The sequence below is a fragment of the Castor canadensis genome, chromosome 7 (genome assembly GCF_047511655.1).
Source record: "Castor canadensis chromosome 7, mCasCan1.hap1v2, whole genome shotgun sequence".
Classification (NCBI taxonomy): domain Eukaryota; kingdom Metazoa; phylum Chordata; class Mammalia; order Rodentia; family Castoridae; genus Castor; species Castor canadensis.
The window spans coordinates 146,123,416-146,145,210 of record NC_133392.1 but is presented as its reverse complement, the minus strand read 5'-3'; the positions used below and the strand labels follow the sequence as shown (position 1 = coordinate 146,145,210).

The 21,795-nt window shown below is 42.0% G+C and overlaps 1 protein-coding gene across 13 annotated transcripts in view; it reads right to left on the bottom strand.

Moving 5' to 3' along the window:
- The window catches only part of Luzp1 (leucine zipper protein 1), a 76,059-nt gene that overhangs the window by 4,463 nt on the left and 49,801 nt on the right, over positions 1 to 21,795 (bottom strand). For 11 of the 13 annotated variants that reach the window (XM_074081030.1, XM_020156781.2, XM_074081024.1 and 8 more), the window contains 2 exons: positions 21,356 to 21,438; positions 989 to 4,155 (listed from right to left, as the gene is read on the bottom strand). In XM_074081030.1, coding sequence (XP_073937131.1) covers positions 989 to 4,036 — 3,048 coding nt within the window. In that variant the 5' untranslated portion in view covers positions 4,037 to 4,155; positions 21,356 to 21,438. Of the gene's footprint in view, positions 1 to 988; positions 4,156 to 11,609; positions 11,704 to 21,355; positions 21,439 to 21,795 lie in introns of all 13 variants that reach the window. The other 2 variants (XM_074081033.1, XM_074081034.1) reach the window with 1 other exon arrangement.

Here is a 21,795-nt window from a genome sequence, read left to right as displayed (position 1 = left end):
AGCTTCAGGGGCCTAAATATTCATCTCTCTCCCCACTCTTCTTCTCCTCATTCCTTTAAAATGTTTCCTTTGATTTCCCAAAGCAAATGGAGGCCAAAGAATAACAAAAGTCTGAGGAAGAAAGGTTAGCAGGGTACAAAACATACTGGATTTTGAAAGGAATCTTGGATTCAAATCTTAGCTTTTCCAGTAATTTACTTGGGTGACTTTGGGTATGTTTTTTTGCATCTGTCACTCTCAGCTTCTGTGTCTGAAAAATGGAGATAATACCTGTCCACAGGGCCACTGAGGGACTGAATGGAACAGCATGTGGAGTCAGGCTAAGTACCAATAAAGACATGAAGGCACTTCCACTTAACCCAGTCTCATCTGCCTTTCTTTTGTCTGGGGACAAGACATGTTTCATTGTCATGAGTTACAGGTCGGAGATACTCCTGAGGCCTCTCCTTCTCACGCTGTCCTGGCACTGACTCTCAAATAAGGCAGATGGCTCTGTTCTGTAGTGAGCCACACTGAACCAGCTATGCCCTCAGTATGGATAATATAATGAGCCAGAAAGCCATTTGGGACAAAAGAAAGTGATGCTCGCATACAAAGCTTATGAAGTAGGCCCAGGGTAAGCACTAGTTCTCATCCATGTAAGGTAGCAGAACAGGAAGAACTTATCTGCCTCCCAGTCTGCCTGTCCTACTTGCACCCAGAGCTCCCCATCAGCCAGCAGCTTCTGTGCTCCCGGGCACTGCTCTGGAGCTTCACCTTCACATATGGAAACAAAACAGAGAAGACAAACTGGAAAAGGGACTTGGGAAAGTCACGCTGCTCTCTGCCAACCCTACCTGATTCCAACAGTTCTGAGAGCTACCAGTTCTACCCAGTGTTTCCCAGCCTGCAGTCTCCCAAATCCTGAGCCATGCAGCCCAAGGCAGAGGGAAGAAAGTACAGGAGGGAAGAGAGAGAGAAGAGCAGAAGGGAAAGACGAGGGACTCACTGTGCCCGTTGAATGGTTCCAAGCTGCAGTTGTGATGGCTTCTCCTGCCCAATTCCGCCGGGTGAGCACCTCTGACACAGTGAGGCTACTTTGGGTCCTTCTAGAGGAGAGCTCGGGGGCATCTCCTGCATTTCCTACCCTTCGCATGCCCTGCTTAGAAAGGTAGGACCTAGATTGTTCGAGTTCTGAGAAGTCTGTGGAAGACCTCTGGGTGTAGGCGTTGGGAGATTCCATGTTTCTCCCTGCCCGAGTCAGGGGATCTTCCGGGGATTTCAAGTCTCGTTTACTCTTCCAGGCATTCCGCACAGTGATGTGTCTGGCATCTGCAGAGCCCACTTCCGAAGGGGCACTATGGCTTTTCCACCTGACTGTCTCTGCTGGGGAGGCATGGCTATTTCTCTCCACTGAATCCAGTGGCTTGATCAGAATGCTGCTTCGAGACACCACTGTTTCTGGCCTGTTCTTTGAGAACCCATCTCCCATTCTTTCTGCTTCTGTGAACTGCAAGGTGATGTCATGTTTGTGAAGAGACAGCTCAAAGGGGGAGCTGACGTGGTTGCTGACAGATGTGAGTTCTGAGGGCCCCACCTGGATGTTGCTGGTGGACGTGTGTCTCTCCCTTGGGGCCTCACCTGGGATGGCTCTAGGGCTGCTGTTGTCAGAAGGATAAATAGTAATGCTGCTTGTCACTTTGTTTGACCCTGGCTTAGAGGTGGATTTCTGTTTATCCAACACAGCCTCAGTTCCAGATCCTCCCATGATTTTTTTCACATCCTTATCAATGATAACAGGTTTGATGACAGCTCTAGACTGCAAGGCCTCCCTGGGGCTAAAGGGCCTTTGGCTTTTTCCCCCAGCACCATTGGCCTCTGGGAACTCCATGGCATTGGTGGTGGCTCTGTTAGCCTTCACAGATTCGTTTTCTATCCCGACATTTTTATCATTCTCAAATAGGGAGGTTCTAGGAGCCCCTCGGGCTTTGGCTTTTTCTCTGGAGTTTGGCTGGAGTTTGAGCTCTGGCTCTGGCGTAATGGTTGTGTTTACCAACTTGGCAGTAACAAGAGATGCCACATCCAAGTCATCATCTGAGTCTGGCTTCTCTCTGCCACTGGATTTGATGACTCGACACCTCAGAGCTTCATGCTGACTGCTGTCCTCCATCACAACTGCTATGGGTTGATCAACTTCTTTATTTGGGGTTGAAAAGCCCTGAAGGATATTCTCTTGGCTTCTGGAACTATAAGGGTACTTCGATAAAATAGGAGCCTTGGAATTTGAGAAACTGGTGTCAGCCTCCAGACCATTGGCAGCTTTTTTGCCCTTAGAGAGCCCTTCCGAGGAGGGTCTCCGAGATGAGGCCAGTGCACCAGTGGCTTTACAACAGCCAGAGTCTGTGGCCTGAGTCATTTGACTTCCACTGCCAGGCACCTGTCCCCTCTTGCCAAAGTGGACCTCAGAGGAGGTGTCAGAAGCCTTCTCAGCTCTGCCCAGTGTGTCACTGGGAGCAGACCCATGGGTGGAGTCACTAAATGTCCGTGTTGTCTTCTCTGCTTTTCCCTTCAGTCCACCTTCAGTGCCTGGCTTGGGAGTTCCCCTCCAAATCTTACTGTGCTCCTGAGCAGCTGGGGGGTAGCGGCTGAGCACTGATGGCTGCTCCCTGGATTTCTTCCCTTCACTCTGAGAGGATCCAGGTGCACAGCGGTCTTCAGTTCTCTTTGTCTCCTGAATCCCATTGTCTGAACCTGCCCCCATGTTGGAAGCCTTGACTGCCCTCCTAGGAGAAGAAGCCTGTCTGTTGCTTAGAGAATAATTTTCGTTGTTGAGAGAATACTCCTTTCGGAACCTTTCCCGCTTGTGCTGAGGAGACAACTCCCAAGATGTGTGCTTGGACCCAAATGTCTCACTCCCCTGAATTTTCAACTTAGTCCTCTCATGTCTGCCCTTGCTGGACAGGAAAGCCTCTTCCCCCTCCACTTCCCCATTTTCTAACTCTTTCTGTTTCTTGATTTGTAGCTTTACTTCTTCCAGCTGGCTGGCTAAGAGTTTGTTTTTATTTTGTTCACTTCGGTAATTATCCTGAAGGTCATTATTTTTGGCCCTCATTTTCTTAAGCTCTTCTTCCAAAGATTCAAAATGTTTAATCTGTGTCTTAAGTTTCTCGATCTCTTGGTTAAGGTCTTTGATTTTGTTGTCTTCCTGATTTCGGTTTTTCTCGTTTTCTGATTTGTTTCTTGTTTCATTTTCTACCAGCTTTAGATAGTCCAGAGTGCCTTTTCTTCTCAATTCTTTGGATGGCAGAGTGCAAGAAATGCCATCTTCAATCCGTAGGTCATTCCTTTCCAGAAGATTGGAGGCATTCCTAGCATAATCTCGGTTCATTTTCTTATTCTGCTCTAGTTTCTGAGTAAGCTCTTTTATCAATTTCTCGTTCTCTTTCTCCTTTTCATTCAAGTACTTTCTCTCACTTACAAAGCTCAGCGTTAGTGATTTCAGCTTTTCTAGCTCTGACACTAGACTCTGCTCAGTCTTGTCCAGGCGGTCCTCAGAAGATTCCAGTTCTTTCACTTTGACTCTCAGTATTTCCAGCTCAGAGGAGATTTTCTTGGTCAGATTTCTCTCCTCATTCAGGCTCAAACAAAGCTGGGTACAGTCATTCTTGCTCTTGCTAAAGGCCTCCTCTAGCTTCTCCAACTCGGCCATTCGTTTCTGAAGCCGCTCAATCTCAGATTTCAGCTCTCGGGTGAGGTTTTCTTCCTCTTCAAGTTTCTCCTTCATCAGATGACACAGGTCCTCTGCCCTCTTGATTTCCTCATCTTTACCTTCAATCTTTAGCACCCGCTGGCGCAGCACCTCAATCTCAGCCAGCATGCTGGAATTGCTGCCCTCTGCCTGAATCACCTTGTCCTGCAGATCCAGGAGCTCATCCTCTGCTTTCTGGAGATTTTTTGTGGCTTCCTCCAACTCATCAAGACGGCGGCTTAGGCTTTGTAACTTAAACCGCAAGTGGCGGCTAGAGGCAGTATCTTTGTAGCTTGTAAACTCGGCCATGTCTACTACAGGCCAACGTGGGCTCCTGGAGGCATCCGACTGCACTCAAGGGGCTGAGAAATGGCTACCTTTCTCTTGGCATCCACAACCTTCTTTGGCAACTGGAGACCATTATCAGTCTACAGAAGGAAAGCAGAAGGCATGTCAGTCAGCAAATCTAAAACCCATACTTTTAGCTCTCTGTTGCAAAAAAGGGCTCCCATCTAATCCTTTTGTCAAGAACACAGCAGCAACTGCTCAAATTTGTTGAATGAATGAACGTGAATAAACACTGGTTCTTTATGGCTGATACTGAACTGAGACCTAGTTTCACTCTGATGAAAAAGGCTACCAGTGGCAGCATGGCAAAAGCATGCAGAAGGAGGCCCCAATTCTAGTGGCAAATGGTAAAGATTTGCCACCTGTGTGATCTCAGGAGCATCATTGACCTTTCTAGTCATGAAGTCAAGTGACCCTGTTTTAATTAGCAAGAAAAGGAGGAAAATTGCAGCTACTGTCTCTCTCCGCTGTTGTTCTGAGATAACGTGGGAAATCCCTTGCTGGTACTATACAATTCTGTCATTATTAGAAGGAAAAAGTTGTGTCTCATGAACTATTGTGACTTAAAAGTTATAATCTAGTCACCTTGCTCTAGAAATGGCAAACTTCACAATGCACTAAAGCAATCTTCCCACACCTGTTTTCAACATCTCTTCCTAAAAGCAGAAGTTTATTGTAAGTGCAACAGGCAGCGTCTACAAAATTTACCATTTGGCCTATAACATTCAGGTTGATATGAAGAAAGATTTGCTTCTTTGGAAACCATTTCATTGCGGACACAAAGCAAATAGATCACAGATTACGCTAAAGAAAGGGAGAAAAGAGAAAATCAAAGTAGATTTTAGTTTTTATATGTCATTTTTAAAGTAGGAGAGTGGGTTAGTGTATGTTCTTTTAAATAAAGACTAATCTTTTACTATGACTGAGCAAAGTAAGTTTATACCAATAAGAACCAAAGTTAATAAGACTATTGACTAGAAACCATAAAATAAATACATTCCGATGTTTGAAGTCATAAAGAAAGGAAAAAGGGGGCTGGCAGAGTGGCTCAAGTGGTAGTGCCTGCCTAGCAAGAGTGAGGCCCTGAGTTCAAACCCTGATAATGCAAAAAAAAAAAAAAAAGTAGAAAGAAACAAGATGCTATCAACAAAGATTTCAAATGAACCAAAAATAAAAGCTAGAAATTGAAAATAGTGGTCAAGAAGAGAAGTGATGAGACTAAATAGCTGAATAATGGAAGAAGTGACAGATGATGGGAAGGCTGAACAGGCAGCCCAAAAAGGACAGAACAGAGAGTATAGGACAGGTGCTATTTGAAGAGATACTACCTGAGAATTTTCAAGAGTTGGTAAAAAAAATACGGAACCTCATATTCAGGAAGCAATGCCCTAAACATGAGGAAATTAAATTTGTACCTAACATCATCATAAGGATACAGAAGAAAACTACACAGAAAACATACAAAAACAAGTAAAAAAAAAAAAAAGACAATTGTCTCCATCTGTTTTTGCTACTATAACAAAAATATCTGAAACTGGGTAATTTTTAAAGAACAGAAATTTACTTCCTTATAGTTCTGGAAACTAAAAAGTGTAAGATCAAGGCAGGTAAAGGTTTGGTCTCTGCTTCCAGGATGCTGCCTTAAACACTTGTGCCCTCACATGGTGGAAGGGATGAAAGGTCAAAAAGGATCCAATGCACTCCCTGGAGCCTTTTTTTAAGAGTGAGACTCAATGACCTTGGAAAGACTGCCACCTCTTTTTTTTTTTTTAATTTTAAGTAGGAGAGTGCATTAATATGTATACTTTTAAATAAAGACCAATCTTTTACCATGACTGAGCAAAATAACAAGCAGTTCTTACATTAATAACAACCAAAGTAAGTAAGATACTGACTAGAAACGACAAAATAAGTACATTCCAATCTCTGAGGTCATAAAGGAGAAAGGAAGAAGGCACTATCAACAAAGGGAACTTTATGGCATTGAGTGCATATAGTAGGAAAGACAAATGGTTTAAAATCAATAATCTATAAGCTTGTACTGTGGGAAAGGAGAAAAAGTAAATTAAGTGCAAATTAAACTGGGTATGATGATATCTCTCAGATACTTGGGAAGGTAAAGCAGGATGAGTGTTTAAGCCCAGGAGTTTGAGGCCAGCCTGGGCCACAAAGTGAGGCCTTGTCTATGAATGAATGAAAGGATGAATGAATAAATGATTAAAATTAAGGAGAAAAGAAATAATAAAACTTAAGAGAAGAATCAATGAAATTGAAACCAGGAAATCAACTAAGGGAAAAAAAAAAAAAAATCAATGAATCCAAAAGCTGGCTTTTTGAAAAGACCAGTAAGACTTTATCAGGCTAAGCAACAAAGACAAGACACAAATTACTAATACCAGAAATGAAAGAGAGCCAGGCGCCAGTGGCTCACGCCTGTAATCCCAGCTACTCAGGAGGCAGAGATCAAGAGGATCATGGTTCAAAGCCAGCCCAGTCCACAAGTCCCTATCTTGAAAAAACCCATCACAAAAAAGGGCTGGTGGAGTGGCTCAAAGTGTAGGCCGAGTTCAAACCCCAGTATCGCAAAAAAAAAAGCCTACAGTAACCATCATACTTCGTGGTGAGAAACAAAGCTTTTGTGCTAAGACCAGGAAAGAGGGAAGGCTGTCCCTCTCACCATTCCTTTTCAACACTGTACCAGAAGCCTAGATAATACAGCTAAACAAGAAAATAAAATGAAGGGTATACTAGGAAGAAAGAAATAAAACTATGCACATGACACATGTGTCGGTATGGAAAATCCCAAAGAATAGCCAAAAAAAGCTACATTGGTATAGTAAGTGATTTCAGCACTGGCTGTAGAAAGTTAGTAGCTATCCTATGTACTAGCAGAGAATAAGCAGAATTTGAAATTTAAAAACATAATGCCATGTTTATTAGCACTCCAAAAGTGAAGTTTAGGTATAAATCTAAACAACATATTAGATTGGTATCTATATACATATCTTGTACTATGTTTGACAAACTACAAAACACTGGTAAAAGATGTCAAGAAAAAAGTAATTAAATGGACAGATTTCCCATATTCATCAGGAGGAAGACTCATATTGTCAAGCTGTCAGTTCTATAGATGCAACATAATCCCCAATCAAAATTCCAACAAACTATTTTATGAATATTGACAAACTGATTCTGAAGTTGATATGGAGAGGGAAAAAACCTAGAAGAGCCAACACAGTATCAAAGAAGAACAAATCCAAAGACTGATAATACCAAATTTCAAGACTCACTATAAGCTGAGTGCAGTGGCTCATACCTGTAATCCCAGCTACTCAGAAGACAGAGATCAGGAGTATAGCTTTCCAAGGCCAGACCAGGCAAAAAGCTAGTGAGACCCCATCTTAATCAATAAGCTAGGCATGGTGGCATGTGTCTGTGTTCCCAGCTACACAGGAGGTTACAGGCAGGAGGATCATGGTCTGAGGCTAGCCCTAGGCAAAAATTTAAAATAACTAAAACAAAAAAGGGTTGGGGACATGGCTCAAGTGATACAGAGCTTGCTGGGCAAGCAGGAGCCCGAGTTCAAACCCCAGTATTGCAAAAAAAAAAAAAAAAAAAAAAAAGAAAAAGAAAGAAAAGAAAAGATAATATAAAGCTACAGTATTGAAGACAGGCCATACTGGAATAAAACAAAGAGCCCAGAAAGAGACTCATGTATATGAGCAAAGGCAATGCAATGGAGCGAGGGTAGACTTTTCTAGAAACAGCATTGGAAATGGACATCCACATGCATGTAACACCAAAACTATCAACTCCCAGGAGAAAAACTAGATGACTTTGGGTATGCTAATGACTTTTTTAGATACACCACCTAAGGTGTGTTTCAATCCATGAAAGAAACAACTGATTTCCTGGGCTTCATTAAAGTGGAAAACTTCTGCTCTGCAAAAGACAGAAACAACTGATTTCCTGGGCTTCTTGACATTGTCAAGAGATTGACAAGACAAGCCAAAGACTAAGAGAAAATACTTGTAAAAGATATTTGATAAAGACTCATCCAAAATATAAAAAAAAAACCTTTAAAATTAACAATAAGGTGCAGAGGGCCCTGGAGAGAACTGCATCCTTAAAAAAAGAAAACAAAAAACCTCAACAATAAGAAAAACTGACTTAAAAATGATAAAAGCCAGGTAGCACACATCTATAATCACAGCTATGTGGGAGGCGGAGATTGGGAAGATGGCAGTTTGAGGCCAGCCTGGTCAAAAAGTCAGCGAGAGCCTGTTTCAGCCACTAAGTCGGGTGTGACGGCAGTGCTGTGATCCCACCATGTGCTGTGGGGAGTTACAAGCAGAAGGATTGTGGTCTGAGGGCCAAGCTAGGCAAAAAAACTTGAGGCCTACCTGAAAAACAAAGGGAAAAGGAGGGCTGGGTGCAGCTCAAGCAGTAGAGCACCTGTCTGGCAAGTATGAAGCCTTGAGCTCAAGCCCCAGTACTGGAAAAAAGGTGTGAGGGGGAAAAGGGGCCAAAAGACCTTGACCAAGTAAGAAATACTTGGTAAATATGCACACAACAAGATCCTTAGTCCAAGCTCATAAAGGTAACACCATGCTTTCACTTATATGCAAATATAGACCTAAAAAAATAATAAAAACATGACGATTGTAAAAGGGGCACTATTTGGTGGAGAACCAGCAGGAGGGGGAGGGGAGAAAGAGTGGGGGGAAATATGGCACAAGTTCATTACATATAATGCATGAAAACAGCATAATGAAACCCTCTAAAAACTTAAAAAGGAGAGCATAGGAGAGGGGAAGTTAAGAAGGAGTAACTGAACTGGGGTGAATTGAATAAAAATATATGCATGTATGTAAATGTTATAATGAAACTCCTGTGTAATTAATTTATGCTAATAAAGATGCTTAACATCACATGTCATTTTAGAACTGCAAATTAAAAATACAAGATATCATCATACCTATTAAAATGGCCAAAATTCAAAACACCGACACCATAGAAAGTTGGATTAGATACAGAATCACAGAGACTCTTCAGCACTGCAGGTGGGAATACAAAATAGTACAACTGCTTTTGAAGATAGTCTGGCAGGTTCTCATAACTAAGCAAGCATATTCTTGTATCATCCAGCATCTGAGCTCCTGTTTCTTATTCAAATGAACTGAAAACTTGTCTGCACAAAAACCTACATGCAAACACTTACAGGAGCATTATTTATAATTGCCAAAACCTGGAAGCAACCAAGATATCCTTCAGTGAATGGACAGATAAACCAGTACATCCAGGCAATGGAACATTTTTCAGTGCTAAAAAGAAAGGAGTCATTGAGCCATAAAAAAGATGGAGGAAACTTAAATGTATTTTACTTAGTGGAAGGAGTCAATCTGAAAAAGCTATATCCTACATGAACCTAACTGTAAGACATTCTGGAAAAGGCAAAACCACAGAAACAGTAAAAGGATTAGTGGCAGCCAGGAGAAAAGGAAAGGGGGAGTGAATAGGTGGAACAGAAAAGATTTTTAGGGCAGTACGCATTCTACATATATAATTATGGATAAATTCCATTATATATTTGCCCAAATCCATAAAAATACAACATCAAGAGTAAACCCTAATGTAAACTATAGACTTTGGGTGATAATTATGATGACTTAAAAAACAAGGTAAGGATGGATGTAAGTGCTGTGAGAAAGAGGCCACCAAGGATGAGAGTGGGAGCAGGAAGACAAACAGGAAGCTACTGTGGCAATCAGGCAAAAGACAGTTGTGCCCTGGTCCAGGATGATGGCAATGTAGACATGAGAAGTAGTCAGAATTCTGGCCATGTGAAGACAGAACCACAGGATTTGCTCTTGGACTGCATATGATATGTGAGACAAACAAAGAACTCTGGGTGACTCCAAGGTTGCTGACCTGAATTTGTGGAAGGATGACTGTCATGACTTCAAATGAGGATGCATGCAGATGGAACAGTCTGAAAGGGAAGATCTGGGGCTCAGTTTATTTATTATTTACCAGTTGTCCAAACAGACATCAGAAAGGTACACAAGTATGGAGTTTAGGAGAGAGAGAGATGGGCTGAAGATGTAAATCTGTGAGTCAACAAAAACAGATGGTTTATAAAGCCATGACCTGAATGAGTTTGCTAACCAAGTGAATGAATAGAGACAAAACAAGAAAGCAAATGTCTGAGCCCCACTATTTTTTACTGGTAGGTACACAGCAAAGGAGACAAAAACACAGCCTGTGGGGTAGATAGAAAACAGGGTAAGTATATAGTATATAGTATTGTGGAGGCCTCACAAAGAAAGTGTAAGGAGAGAGGAGTCATCCACTGTGCCAGCTGAAGCTTACTGGAAGAGACAAATGTTGAGACAAAGATATCACAAAAACAAAGATGTGTGTACACTGAAAAAGACAATGATGTGTACACCCTAAAAGCACCACAAATTGGGGTTGAGGGGTGTAGCTCAGTGGTAGAACACTTGCATAGCATGTATGAGGCTCAGAGTCCTGTCCCCATCAGCACAATCAATCAATCTGTTAACAGGAACAGTGCTGGAAACACTGAAACACTGTGAAATAGAATCAACTGGTATAGTAGCACATGCCTATAATCCATCCCTTCAGAAGCAGAGATGGGAGGTTGCGAGTCCAAGGCTATCATAGCAAGGCACTGAGGGGAGGAAGGGAGAGAGGGAGAATATCACTAAGTAGAACTCAGACACTGAGAAACTAGGGAAAGTAACCCACTAGATGACAGCAACCAGCAACAGTAAGGGCACTAGATGGTTTAGCCTGGTAGAATTAGGTTCAAAACTAGGGGAAAGGAGGGAAGGGATACAGTCTAAACCATAAGAGAAAAACCACCACAATGTGAAGAAAGAACCAACTCCAACAATAATCCCATGAGACGGCCCAAAGCAAAAGAAAAACTGCAAGTAGGACTTGTGACAACGCCAATCCTCTCTGAACTCCCAGAGCATGTCCCCTGGCTGTACTGTAAGTACAGAGCCACCAGATGGAGCCCCTGCTCAGTTCTTACAAAACAGCAGGCTCCTCTTTCTCCCCCATCCTCAGCTCTTGCCCTTCCTCTGGTTATTTCTCCCTATCCAACACTCTTCCTCTCTAAGTATACCTTTCTCTTGCCTCTCATCTTTGCTTCTTTTAAACTCCCTCCTGCCTTCTTTCCCTGCCTGCATGTGTCCTCATTCTCCAAAAATAGTGAGGAGGGAGGAAGCTTACATTTGCATGTTTATAGGAAAGAAACTTTATTCCTCGCTCCTATCCACTTCTACAGAACTCTTGCCTTTGGCCTATTGCCTAGCTCACAGCAAAAACCTTACCAACTTATAAACAGGATGAAGGGGTGGGAACTGAACTAAGTGTGGGCCATCAACCAATTTTAAATGAGTAGATAACACTCATTTAAACTGCTGTGTCGGCACAGCAGTTACTGGGAAGACAGATGACATATAATGTGTCTACAAAGTGCTTTAAAACAGCATGTCCTTACCTGGCATGGTGGCACAAGCCTGTAGTCCTAGCATTCAAGAAGCTGAGGCAGGAGAATTCAAAGCTGAGGCCAGCCTGGGCTACGTAGTGGAACCCTGATTCAAATACATAGATAAACAGATAGATACATAGATACAATATATGCTTGTAAACATGAGTATGTTTACAAGCCATTAAACTGTACAATGTAAAGAGATAAACTTTATGATTTATAAATTATATCTCAATTAAGCAATAGCTAAAAAACAAACAAACAAAAAACCCAGCTGGGCTGGGCATGGTGGCACATGCCTGTCATTCCAGCTACTCAGGAATCCGAGGCAAGAAGATCACTTGAGCCCAGGAGTTTAAGACCAGACTGGATAACACAGTAAGACCCCCATCTCAAAAATAAAACAAACGCAAAAACCAACTTATCCTTGAACCGTGACATTCCCGTCAATGCATCTTATTTGTATTAAATCACACTACACTTTTCAAGAACAACTCCCTCCTTCAGCAGAAGGAAACGTTAAATTTTACTATAGCCCCGTTAATAAGTTACCATTATTCTGAATTAGAAGAGGCTGGGAAACACACCACTGTTTCACTGATTGGCTTTTAGTGCCAATTTTATATGTCCTCAACCAGCACAGCACAAGGAATGAAAAGCTAAACCCAGTGAACGGGTAGCAAACATTACTGGAACTCTGAAGAGAAAGCAAGTACTACACATCACTACCCTCCTTAAAATCCTTTAGGATTTATTGTCCTTATTGCTCTGAAGGACAAAGTCCAAATTCCCAATACATCACAGAAAGCCCTTCATGCTCTGGTCCTACCTACGTCTTCAGACTTGTCTTCAACCTCCGCGTCAGCTCTGCATTCTTTTGGAGGTTTTTTGGAGGAACTGGGGATTGACTCCAGAGACTCACACTTCCTAGACAAGTATTCTATCATGTGAACCACATCCCTAGGCCTTTTTGCATTGACTATCTTGAGATAGGGTCTCACTTTATGTCCCAGCCAGCTTCAAAATCCTCTTATTTATGCTTTTGGCATAGCTAGGGAGACAGGCACTTGCCACCATGCTGAGCTTTTATTGGTTGAGATGGGCTTTTGGCAAGAGAACTTTTTGCCTAGAGTGGTCTCAGAAGATTAGTGATCCTCCCAATCTCCACCTCAAAAGTTCTGTATTCCTTTTTTTTTTCTTTTGGTATTGAGGTTTGAGCTCAGGACCTACACCTTCAGCTACTCTACCAGCCCTTTTATGTGAAGGTTTTTTTTTGAGATAGGGTCTCTTGCACTATTTCCCTGGGCTGGCTTCGAACCTCGATCCTTCTGATCTCTGCCTCTTGAGTAACTAGGATTACAGATGTGAGCCACTGGTGCCCAGCAGTAGCTCTGCATTCTTATATACTCACTCTCACCTCTGGGCAGTACACTTGATACCCTCTCATTTTTTTCAATCCCACTTTGGACAATGTGACTTCCTGCAAGCTCCGGAGCACCTCCTTCCTGAAGACCCAGGCCAGCTCAGGGCCTCCCCTACTTGCTTTTAGTCTGCTGTATTGATCCCATCACTGCATTTATCACACTGTATTGAAGCTTTCTTTTAATTCATTTTTATCTCCCCTACTTATTTCTTATTCACTACTACATTCTATGTACTCAGCAGGACATAATGAATGCTTTAAATTTGATGAATGGATGGCTGAATAAGCTTCCTGTTTAGTCAGTGGCTGGTCAGACCTCTGGCACTGACCATTAACAGAAAATATTAAAAATAAAGTCAAGGAACTGCTTATAGACTACAAAGGGAGAAAACAGATGACAAGAGTGGATACAGACCACTCAAAGAACATCGGGGGCCCTGTTCTGAAAGACCTCCCCACGTCCTGCACCACTACACAGTGTTTCAAACACAATACTCTCCCCTTGTAGCCTGAAGGTCTACGCCATAGAAATGGGACATGAATACCAAAAGGACACCATTCACAGGCTGCACAGGTGTAGCTACTTCAGAGGGAGAGATCAGGAAGATGGAGGCTCAAAGCCAGGCTGGACAAGTAGTTCTTGAGACCTTATCTCAAAAATACACATCACAAAAAAGGACTGGCAGAGTGGCTCAAGGGTAGAGCACCTGCCTAGCAAGCATGAGTTCAAACCCTAGTACCACCAAAAGGAAAAAAAAAAAGAGGAAACAGGGCTTGGGTGCCAGTGGCTTATACCTGTAATCTTAGGCTGAGATCAGGAGGATCTTGCTTGGTTCAAGGTCAGCCTAGACAAATAGTTCTCAAGACTCCATCTCCAAAATAAACAGAGCAAAATGGATTTGAGGTATGGCTCAAGTGGTACAGTGCCTGCTTTGCAAGTACAAAGACCTAATTTCAAACCCCAGTCTCACCCCACCTCACTCCCAAAAAATGAGGAAACAGACTCTGAAGCAAATATTGTGATTTCTTCAGCAACTTAGCAAAGCCAGAGATTTCGCTCTCCTGACTTTCTAGCCAGTGTTCTCCCTGTTGTGCAAAACACCTCCCTAAAAAAAATGCTCTTAAGCATTTTTACAAGTGAGTAGTTCTGAGCACTACTCTAATTATACCCAGACCAATAATAACAGAGAGGTATAAAGGAACAAATATAAGAACTGCAAATTGAGCACTGCTCTACTCCAGGCAATGGAGGAAGTTCCTCATATACTTCTTTTCTCTAGAAATCCCATCTCCACTCTCTTCTTTTGATGTTCTTAAACTTCTCTGAGGTTTTTGCATCCATTCGATGACAATATCCCTGGGCATGTGCAGTGCTGAGCAGAATGTCCTGCACAGAAATCAGGACAGGCGGCAGCTATTACTATTACTTCATTCTCCAGCTGGCCCCAGATGGTGACTCCAGATCTAGTTCCAAAGTTCGCATTCTTTTAAAAATACTGGCCCTTCTCTATGCCTCTGTCCTGATCCTGAACAAACAAGAGTATCAACCCAACAGACCTCACAACAACCCTATGCAATAAAGCAGCAAATGTACTCTGGAAAGTCTTACAAATACCTAAGGCAGAATCCTCCTAAATAGCCACTCACTCAGATCATCCTTCCTATCATGGGTTGGAAACAAAGTCAAAATGTCAGCCTAAGCTAGCCAGAGAAATGCTTTGCTGCCTTTAGGACCACACTGCTCTTCCTACTGTCTCCCCAGCTCCCATTCCCATGCAAAGTCCCTCACTAATATTATGGAACATCTATGATATACCCAGCATTTTGCCAAGAATTAGAATGGGAAAATTAAGACCTAGCCTCTTTTGTCTTTAAGAATACAATCAAGTATAAAACAATGATAAGGAAGCTTTCCATGAGCCAAGCGCAGTGGCACATGCCTGCAATCCTAGCTACTTGGGAGGCAGAGACTGAGAGGATCGCAGTTTGAAGCCAGCCCAGGCAAAGTCAGTAAGATCCTCCCATCTCAACAAATAAACCAGGTAACAGTGGTACATGTTATCTAGCTAGCTAGCTGGGAGGAACAGGTTAGGAAGATAGTTGTCCTAGGCTGGCCCAGACAAAATAAGTGAGACCTTATCTTAAAAAAGAAAAAAAAAGGAAGGAAAAGAGGGACGGAGAGAGGAAAGGAGGGAGGGAGGAAGGGAGGGAGGGAGGAAGGAAGGAAAAGAAAGCAAAAAAGGCTGGAGGGCATGTCTCAAACAGCAAAGCACTTGCCTTGACAAATGGTTCAAACTCTACTACCTCAAAAAAAAAAAGTACTAAAATTCAGAAAATCTCAGAAAAGTAAAGAAAGGGAAGAGGAGTCTCACTCTTTCTGTTTGGTTTTTCAAGACAGTCTTACTATGTAGCTCAGGCTGGTCTCAAACTTGAGATCCTCCTGCCTCAACCTCCCGAGTGCTTGAGTTACACATGTATATACCACAACTGGCTATTCCTATCTTTTAGTACCAATGTCTAACACACCAGTGTCTAGCTCAGCTCCAATTCACACTAGAAAGAGGCCAGTTGCCTCTCATTTGGGGCTTGTTTCTGCCAAAGTTCTCAAGCCTGGTTCTAAGTGGCTCTGTCCAGCATTTTAGAAACTGGCTCTTCTTCCCATCCTGGTAGATCAGGAAAGTCTGAAATAGAACATAATCAAGCTTGCCCTGCCCCTTCTCCCAACACAGTTTGCCATGATTCACTTCCTGTTTCCAATAGTCATTTAAAGCAGGGGACAGCAAACTTTTTCTTTACAATTTGATATATAAGTATATAAACTTAGTTTGAGAGTAAATATTTTAAGCTTTGTAAGGTGTCTGTTCTGGCAACTCAACTCTGACAAGTGTGAAGTAGCCATACAAAAGAAAATGAACTTAGTTGTGTTTCAGTTAAACTTTATTTACAAAATCAGGCAGAGGGCCTGAAGGCCAGAGTTTGCCATCTCCTGATCTAAAAGAAAATCTAAATACTATTTTTAAATAGCTTCCTCCTGACCATTTCTAGCCACCATCTTAAAACCATAGCCACCTAAGAAGTACCACTTCTTGAATGTTCCTATTTAATGAGTGGGCCTCACTGGTTTTTCCCAGAATCACAAATTCACATTCTTTTTGCAAATCTCAGAGATCTTCAGGTTGGAAAGGATGTAGAGCTCCACCTTCCCACTCAGTGTAGAAGTTATCTAGCAAGCAGTCATTCAATTCCTGTTCAAATACTTCTGATGACAAGAAGGACATTCACTTCCCCGAAGACAACTCATTCTATCTGTGGACAGCTCTAAGGTAGGATGCTCTCTACTTTTCTTCTTACCACATTTAACCTTGTGATTACTTGTAAATTTGTTTTACTGTCTGACTCTTCACCAGAATATCAGATCCATGAGGTGGGCGATATGGCTTTGTTTGTTTGGTTGGTTGGTTGGTTGGTTGTTTTTACTTCTGTATCACCACACCTTAAATTAACAGTATCTTGTACATAAAGGGTAGATAATATTTATTAGAAGGAAGGGAAGGGGAGAAAGGCAAACAAAAAAATACTACCTTTGGGGAACTTTAAGTAATTCAGCCTGGCTGCCATGACAGGCACAAGACAAAGTGCAAAGTAAGTAACTGAGAATGGTCTGAGTGGTAGATTTGAGGCCCTTGACCTCTTAATGTTTGGGGAATTCCCTTCACTCCCTTCTCCCCATTTCTGAGCCCTCTCCTATGCCATTTAGGTGGTAAGCATCTTTTGTTTTTGTTTTTGGTTTGTTTTTTCTTTGGCCAGTACTGAGGCTTAAACTCAGGGCTTCAGCCTATTTAGGCAGGCACTCTACAGCTTTGAGCTAAGACACCAGTCCTCAAAAGTTCTCTGAACCAGCATCATCTGTTCTCTGAAGCCCTCTCAAACTGCCACCCATAGAAATGTACAATCGTAAACTTTGTAAATACTTCCATCACTGCACCTGTGGCACTTATTTATATATTTGGATCCTCTACCAGACTCTGAGCTCTGAGAGCTAGGGCTAAGTTATTTCCCTTTTTCTGTCCTGGGCCAAGATGGAACCTTACAAATGTTAGGTAAATAAATGAAAGGAATAGTTTTGTCATATTCTGTAACTATACCTAGGGGATTGTTTTCAGACCAGGTAAGTATATTCTAAAAAAGGTATTTTGCCTTTATGCCAAACACTGTGAACACAAATGTCACCAAGGTAAGACCAATAATGCAAATGTTGGAGGCCTAGGACTACAGCTAAGGGGGAAGATCAGTCCCTACTTTATATGAAATCTCTTAAATGCAGCCAACAAATTCAAAAGAGGAAAAGACCCTCCAAAACACCCTGGTACACCTTTTAGTGGATATGGGAAACTAATCTGCAATGTTTTTTGGGCAAAGGAATGTGCATGGAAGTAGCACAATCAAAACTGTGTTTGCAAAAGAACATTCTGCTAGAACAAGTTCCCGCAGCAGTCAGGACCTAAGACACTAGCAATGGGGTAAAGGTCTGGCGGGGACTTGAAGATCACCTGGTCTATGCAACTCTAATAATGAAACCCGAGGCTGCATAGGCTTATCTGGCAGCCACATTACCAGTTTTGTTAGGAGCCAGACACCCTAAGTTCAAGGCCTGACTTTACAAACATACTACTAACTTGCTATCTGTGTGACCTTGGATGAGTCGCTTGATTTCTCTATGCTTTAACACCTACTTTACAGGGTAATGGTAAGTGTACATCGGTTAATGTAAGTATAAGTTAGCTGCTGGGCCATATTAAGTGCCATATAAATTTACCTAAAGTATTACCATGTTTCATACTTCAAATTCTTACTTTCAATCCATTGTCTAAATATTCTCAACACTGTCCAGCATACATTCATTATTTACAAATCTCATAGGCATGTCTATTCTCTATCTTCACCTCAATTAATGTTCAAACTGTTAAACAAAATATAACCAAGAACAGCCTTTTAGAATGGCACTACACAACTAGGTCAACATTATTTGTACTTGGGATCACATGAGAAAATATTACCAGCTGTAATCCCAGCAATAAGGAGGTAGAGGCAGGAGGATTCAAAGTTCTAGGCCAACCTAGGCTACATGGCAATACCCTGCCTCAAAAGACCAAGAGAGAGAGAGAGAGAGAGAGAGAGAGAGAGACTAAATACCTAATTTAGCATTAGGTATTTAAACATTTAATTTGCCTTTATAGCAAATTCCTGATCTTCTAGCTTAGAAAATGTTTCAAAACTGAAATGCCCCAGTGCTGGAGGTACAGCTCAATAGACAGAGCAAGGAGACCCTGAGTTCAAACCAGTCTGCCAAAAAAAAAAAAAAACTATGAAATGTCTTGACATACAAATATGCATATGGTAATTATCTCTGGACAGTGTGATATTTTTGGTTTTTAACTTATCTCTATTATCTAATATTTCTATAATGAACTTGTACTGATTTCTGGTTTTGTTTTGTTTTTTTTTGTGGGATTGGAGTTTGAACTCAGGGCTTTACACCTGTAAAACAAGGGCTCTACTGCTTTGACCTCAGGGTCTATACATTGAGCCACCCCACCAGCCCTTTTTTGTGATGGGTTTTTTGAGCTAGGGTCTCATGAACTATTTGCCAGAGTCGCTTCAACCATGATCCCCCTGATCTCTGCCTCCTGAGTAACTAGGATTATAGGCATGAGCCACCAGCACCTGGCTTGGTCTGGTTATTTTTGGAGATGGTGCAAACTATTTGCCTGGGCTGGCCTTGAACAGAGATCCTCTGGATCTCAGTCTGCTAAGTAGTTAAGATTACAGGTGTGAGCCATTGGCACCCAGCTTGATTTTATAGTTTAAGTAAAATCATGGCTTAAGATTAAAAAAAAAGAATCATTATCAATTAGCATGACTTAGTGAACACATGCCACCTTCTAGGGGGGTCAGTGCACTCTCATCTTTTGCTCAATTTTTAAATTTTACCAGAGATCATGGTCATGTTTCCAATGATACCCTCAAACCCACCTGACCCAGAGGTTATCCAGAAAAATTAAACATCTTTACAAGGAGAATGAAAATTTGACTCTACCTTCAAAGTATGCCTTCACTCACCACTGCCACCCTGGTCCCTCTCCCAGACTACTGAGAAAGCTTCCTAACTGGCCTTCCTGCTTCTACCACTGCCTACCTTTCCTCACTCTCCACAGGCTATTTTTCACTGCAGCAGCAGAAGCCTTGAACAACTCACTCAGATCATGTCACTTTGTTCTAGACCCTCTAGCACCTCCCATCTCACATGGAATTAAATTCACCCAAAGATGTTACCCTGACCATCAGGCCCTGCATGGAGTGGGCCTATTGCTTCTTTCTCTTTATCTCTACCTGCTCTTTTCCACTCTAACCTCCACGTGGGTCAAATCACAATCATATCTCAAGGACTTTACACCTGCTATTCCCTCTGCCTGGAATGATTTTCTCCCAGATAGTTCCCTGGATAGATTTTTCACTTCTTTTAGAACTTAGCTTAAAATACAGAGGCTTTCTCTGGCCACCATATATAAAGCAGCAACCCCTCAGCAACCCATCACTCTCTATCACCTGTCCTGCTTTTTCTTCCTTAGCACACATCACACCTAGTGGATGTCATTTATCTACATGCCACTCTCTTTACTTATATCTAGTTATTTTAATCTGCTTCTATCCATTAGAATATAATCCTTGACAGCAAGGGATTTTTCTGTTTTGTTTAATGTTGTATATTAAATTCCAAGAACTCTGCTATGCATGATTTTTTAGATCAAACCACCAACCCCAATGTATAGAAAACATTCTATGTATAAATAGGTATGTATATAATAAGTTTTATTGATGAAAATGATTATTTTCCCCCAAATTTCACCAACTATATATATTAAAAAGCATAGGACTCCAATAAAAAGAGACCAAATACTGGCTGCCACTCACCCAATCAGAAACTAACTTCATAACCTGAGGTGGGAAATGCTCCAGGGAAAGGGACAGAATAAGAATCCTGAGTGAACTGACAGGCTAAAATCTGCCTTGAGGTTTCCCACTCTCTCAAGTGTTCTTTTTTGGAGGTTAATTTTTTTTATTGTTTGGTTTGGTGGTACCTGGGTTTAACTCAGGGCCTCATGCCTGCTAGACAGATGCTGTACTGCTTAAGCCATGTTTCAGGCCCAAGAAAAGTTCTCTTTTGTCTCTAACTATGCTATTTATTTCCTAGGCAGGGGTTGCCATGAGTGCAAGGTCTGGACATTCCTCCCTAAATCCAGTCACTCCTATGACTATAACCCATTTCCCAGGCTAATTCCTAGTTTCCCTACTGCTCTACTTCTCCAGAGAACATTTCTTTATCTGTTATCCAGCTGCCAGCAGCAACCAGGACCACTAGGTCCATCTGCTATTTGCTGCACGAGTTCTCACTTCTTTGGCTCCCATTTCACTGGTGCACTCCACTGCCTTCACCAATACCACCACTAAAGGATTAGCACACAAAAATCTCAAAAGGCCTAGCAAAAGCACTAGTTGATAATCAAAAATCTCTTTACCTCTAGGGAGGCAGAGATTGGGAGGATCACAGTTTGAGACCAGCCCAGGCAAAAAAGTTAGTAAGATCCCATCTCCACCAATTAGCCAGACACTGTGGCTCACATCTGTAATCCCAGCTACACAGGAGGCCTTATGTAGTAGGATAACAGTCTGAGGCAAGACCCTATCCGAAAAACAGCCAAGAAGCAAAAAATCGCTGAGGGCATGGCTTAAGTAGTAGAGCATCTGCCTAGCAAGCACAAAGCCTTGAGTTCAAATCTCAGCATTGCCAAATAAAAAAGATTTGTTTTGCTGTGCTTCTTAAAGGTTAAGTCAGTCACTATCTCAAACAAAAATGCAGCATGCTCAGAAGGGAAATAGTACAGTTTAATGAAAAGAATCCAGGCCTACAATTTACCACTTGTGTGAACTTGGAGACATTATTTAACCTTTCTAAACTCGTTTCCCTGTGGTAATATTAACAGCACTAATTTCACAGGGTTGGAGTGAAGGTAAAAAGAGTATGTCAAACAGACCTGTGCCTGACATATGCTGAATATTAATAAGTGGCAGTGTAGGCCTGCTTCTGAAGGTGACTGACTTCCTGCAGGAGTCTTTACCCTTATCAGGTTGGTGGAATAATTAAAGGAGAATTTTTAGCTTACAGCAGGCCGTCCACAACCTCCCTTTCTTTGTAGTGGTAAAAAGATGGCAGAGGCTACAGAAACCACCCAATTCTACTGGCATGCTGAGACTTCACTTACAACATACTCACCATTTAGGTAATCTAAGTTTTCTGTCAATACTGCTGGCTGTTCCCCTAATGTCACGACCTTTCAATGGCAGCTGCCTCTTGACCTGCATAAAATACAAAAAGAAAGGAAGAGATAGGTAAAGTATTAATCACACCAAGGCTGAGCTGATCCATAGACTTTCACATACGGTGCCGGGCCAGAACAAGAGACAAGGTTTTCGTCTACATCCTGACCAAGAAGGAAGCTGGCTATGTCTCTCTTGGGAAAAGAGGACTTAGGCTCCAAGAAACTTCCCCTTTTCTATCAGATGATATGGTCCCAAGAATTCTCTCCATAAGCTAACAGACTTACATATCCCCAGTAGTCTAAACATTCATATGACATCCTGAGGCTGGGAAGCATCTCAGAAATGAATTTAGCTAATGCCCTGTGGTAAGGAAGGAAACCGAAGCTTAGAAAC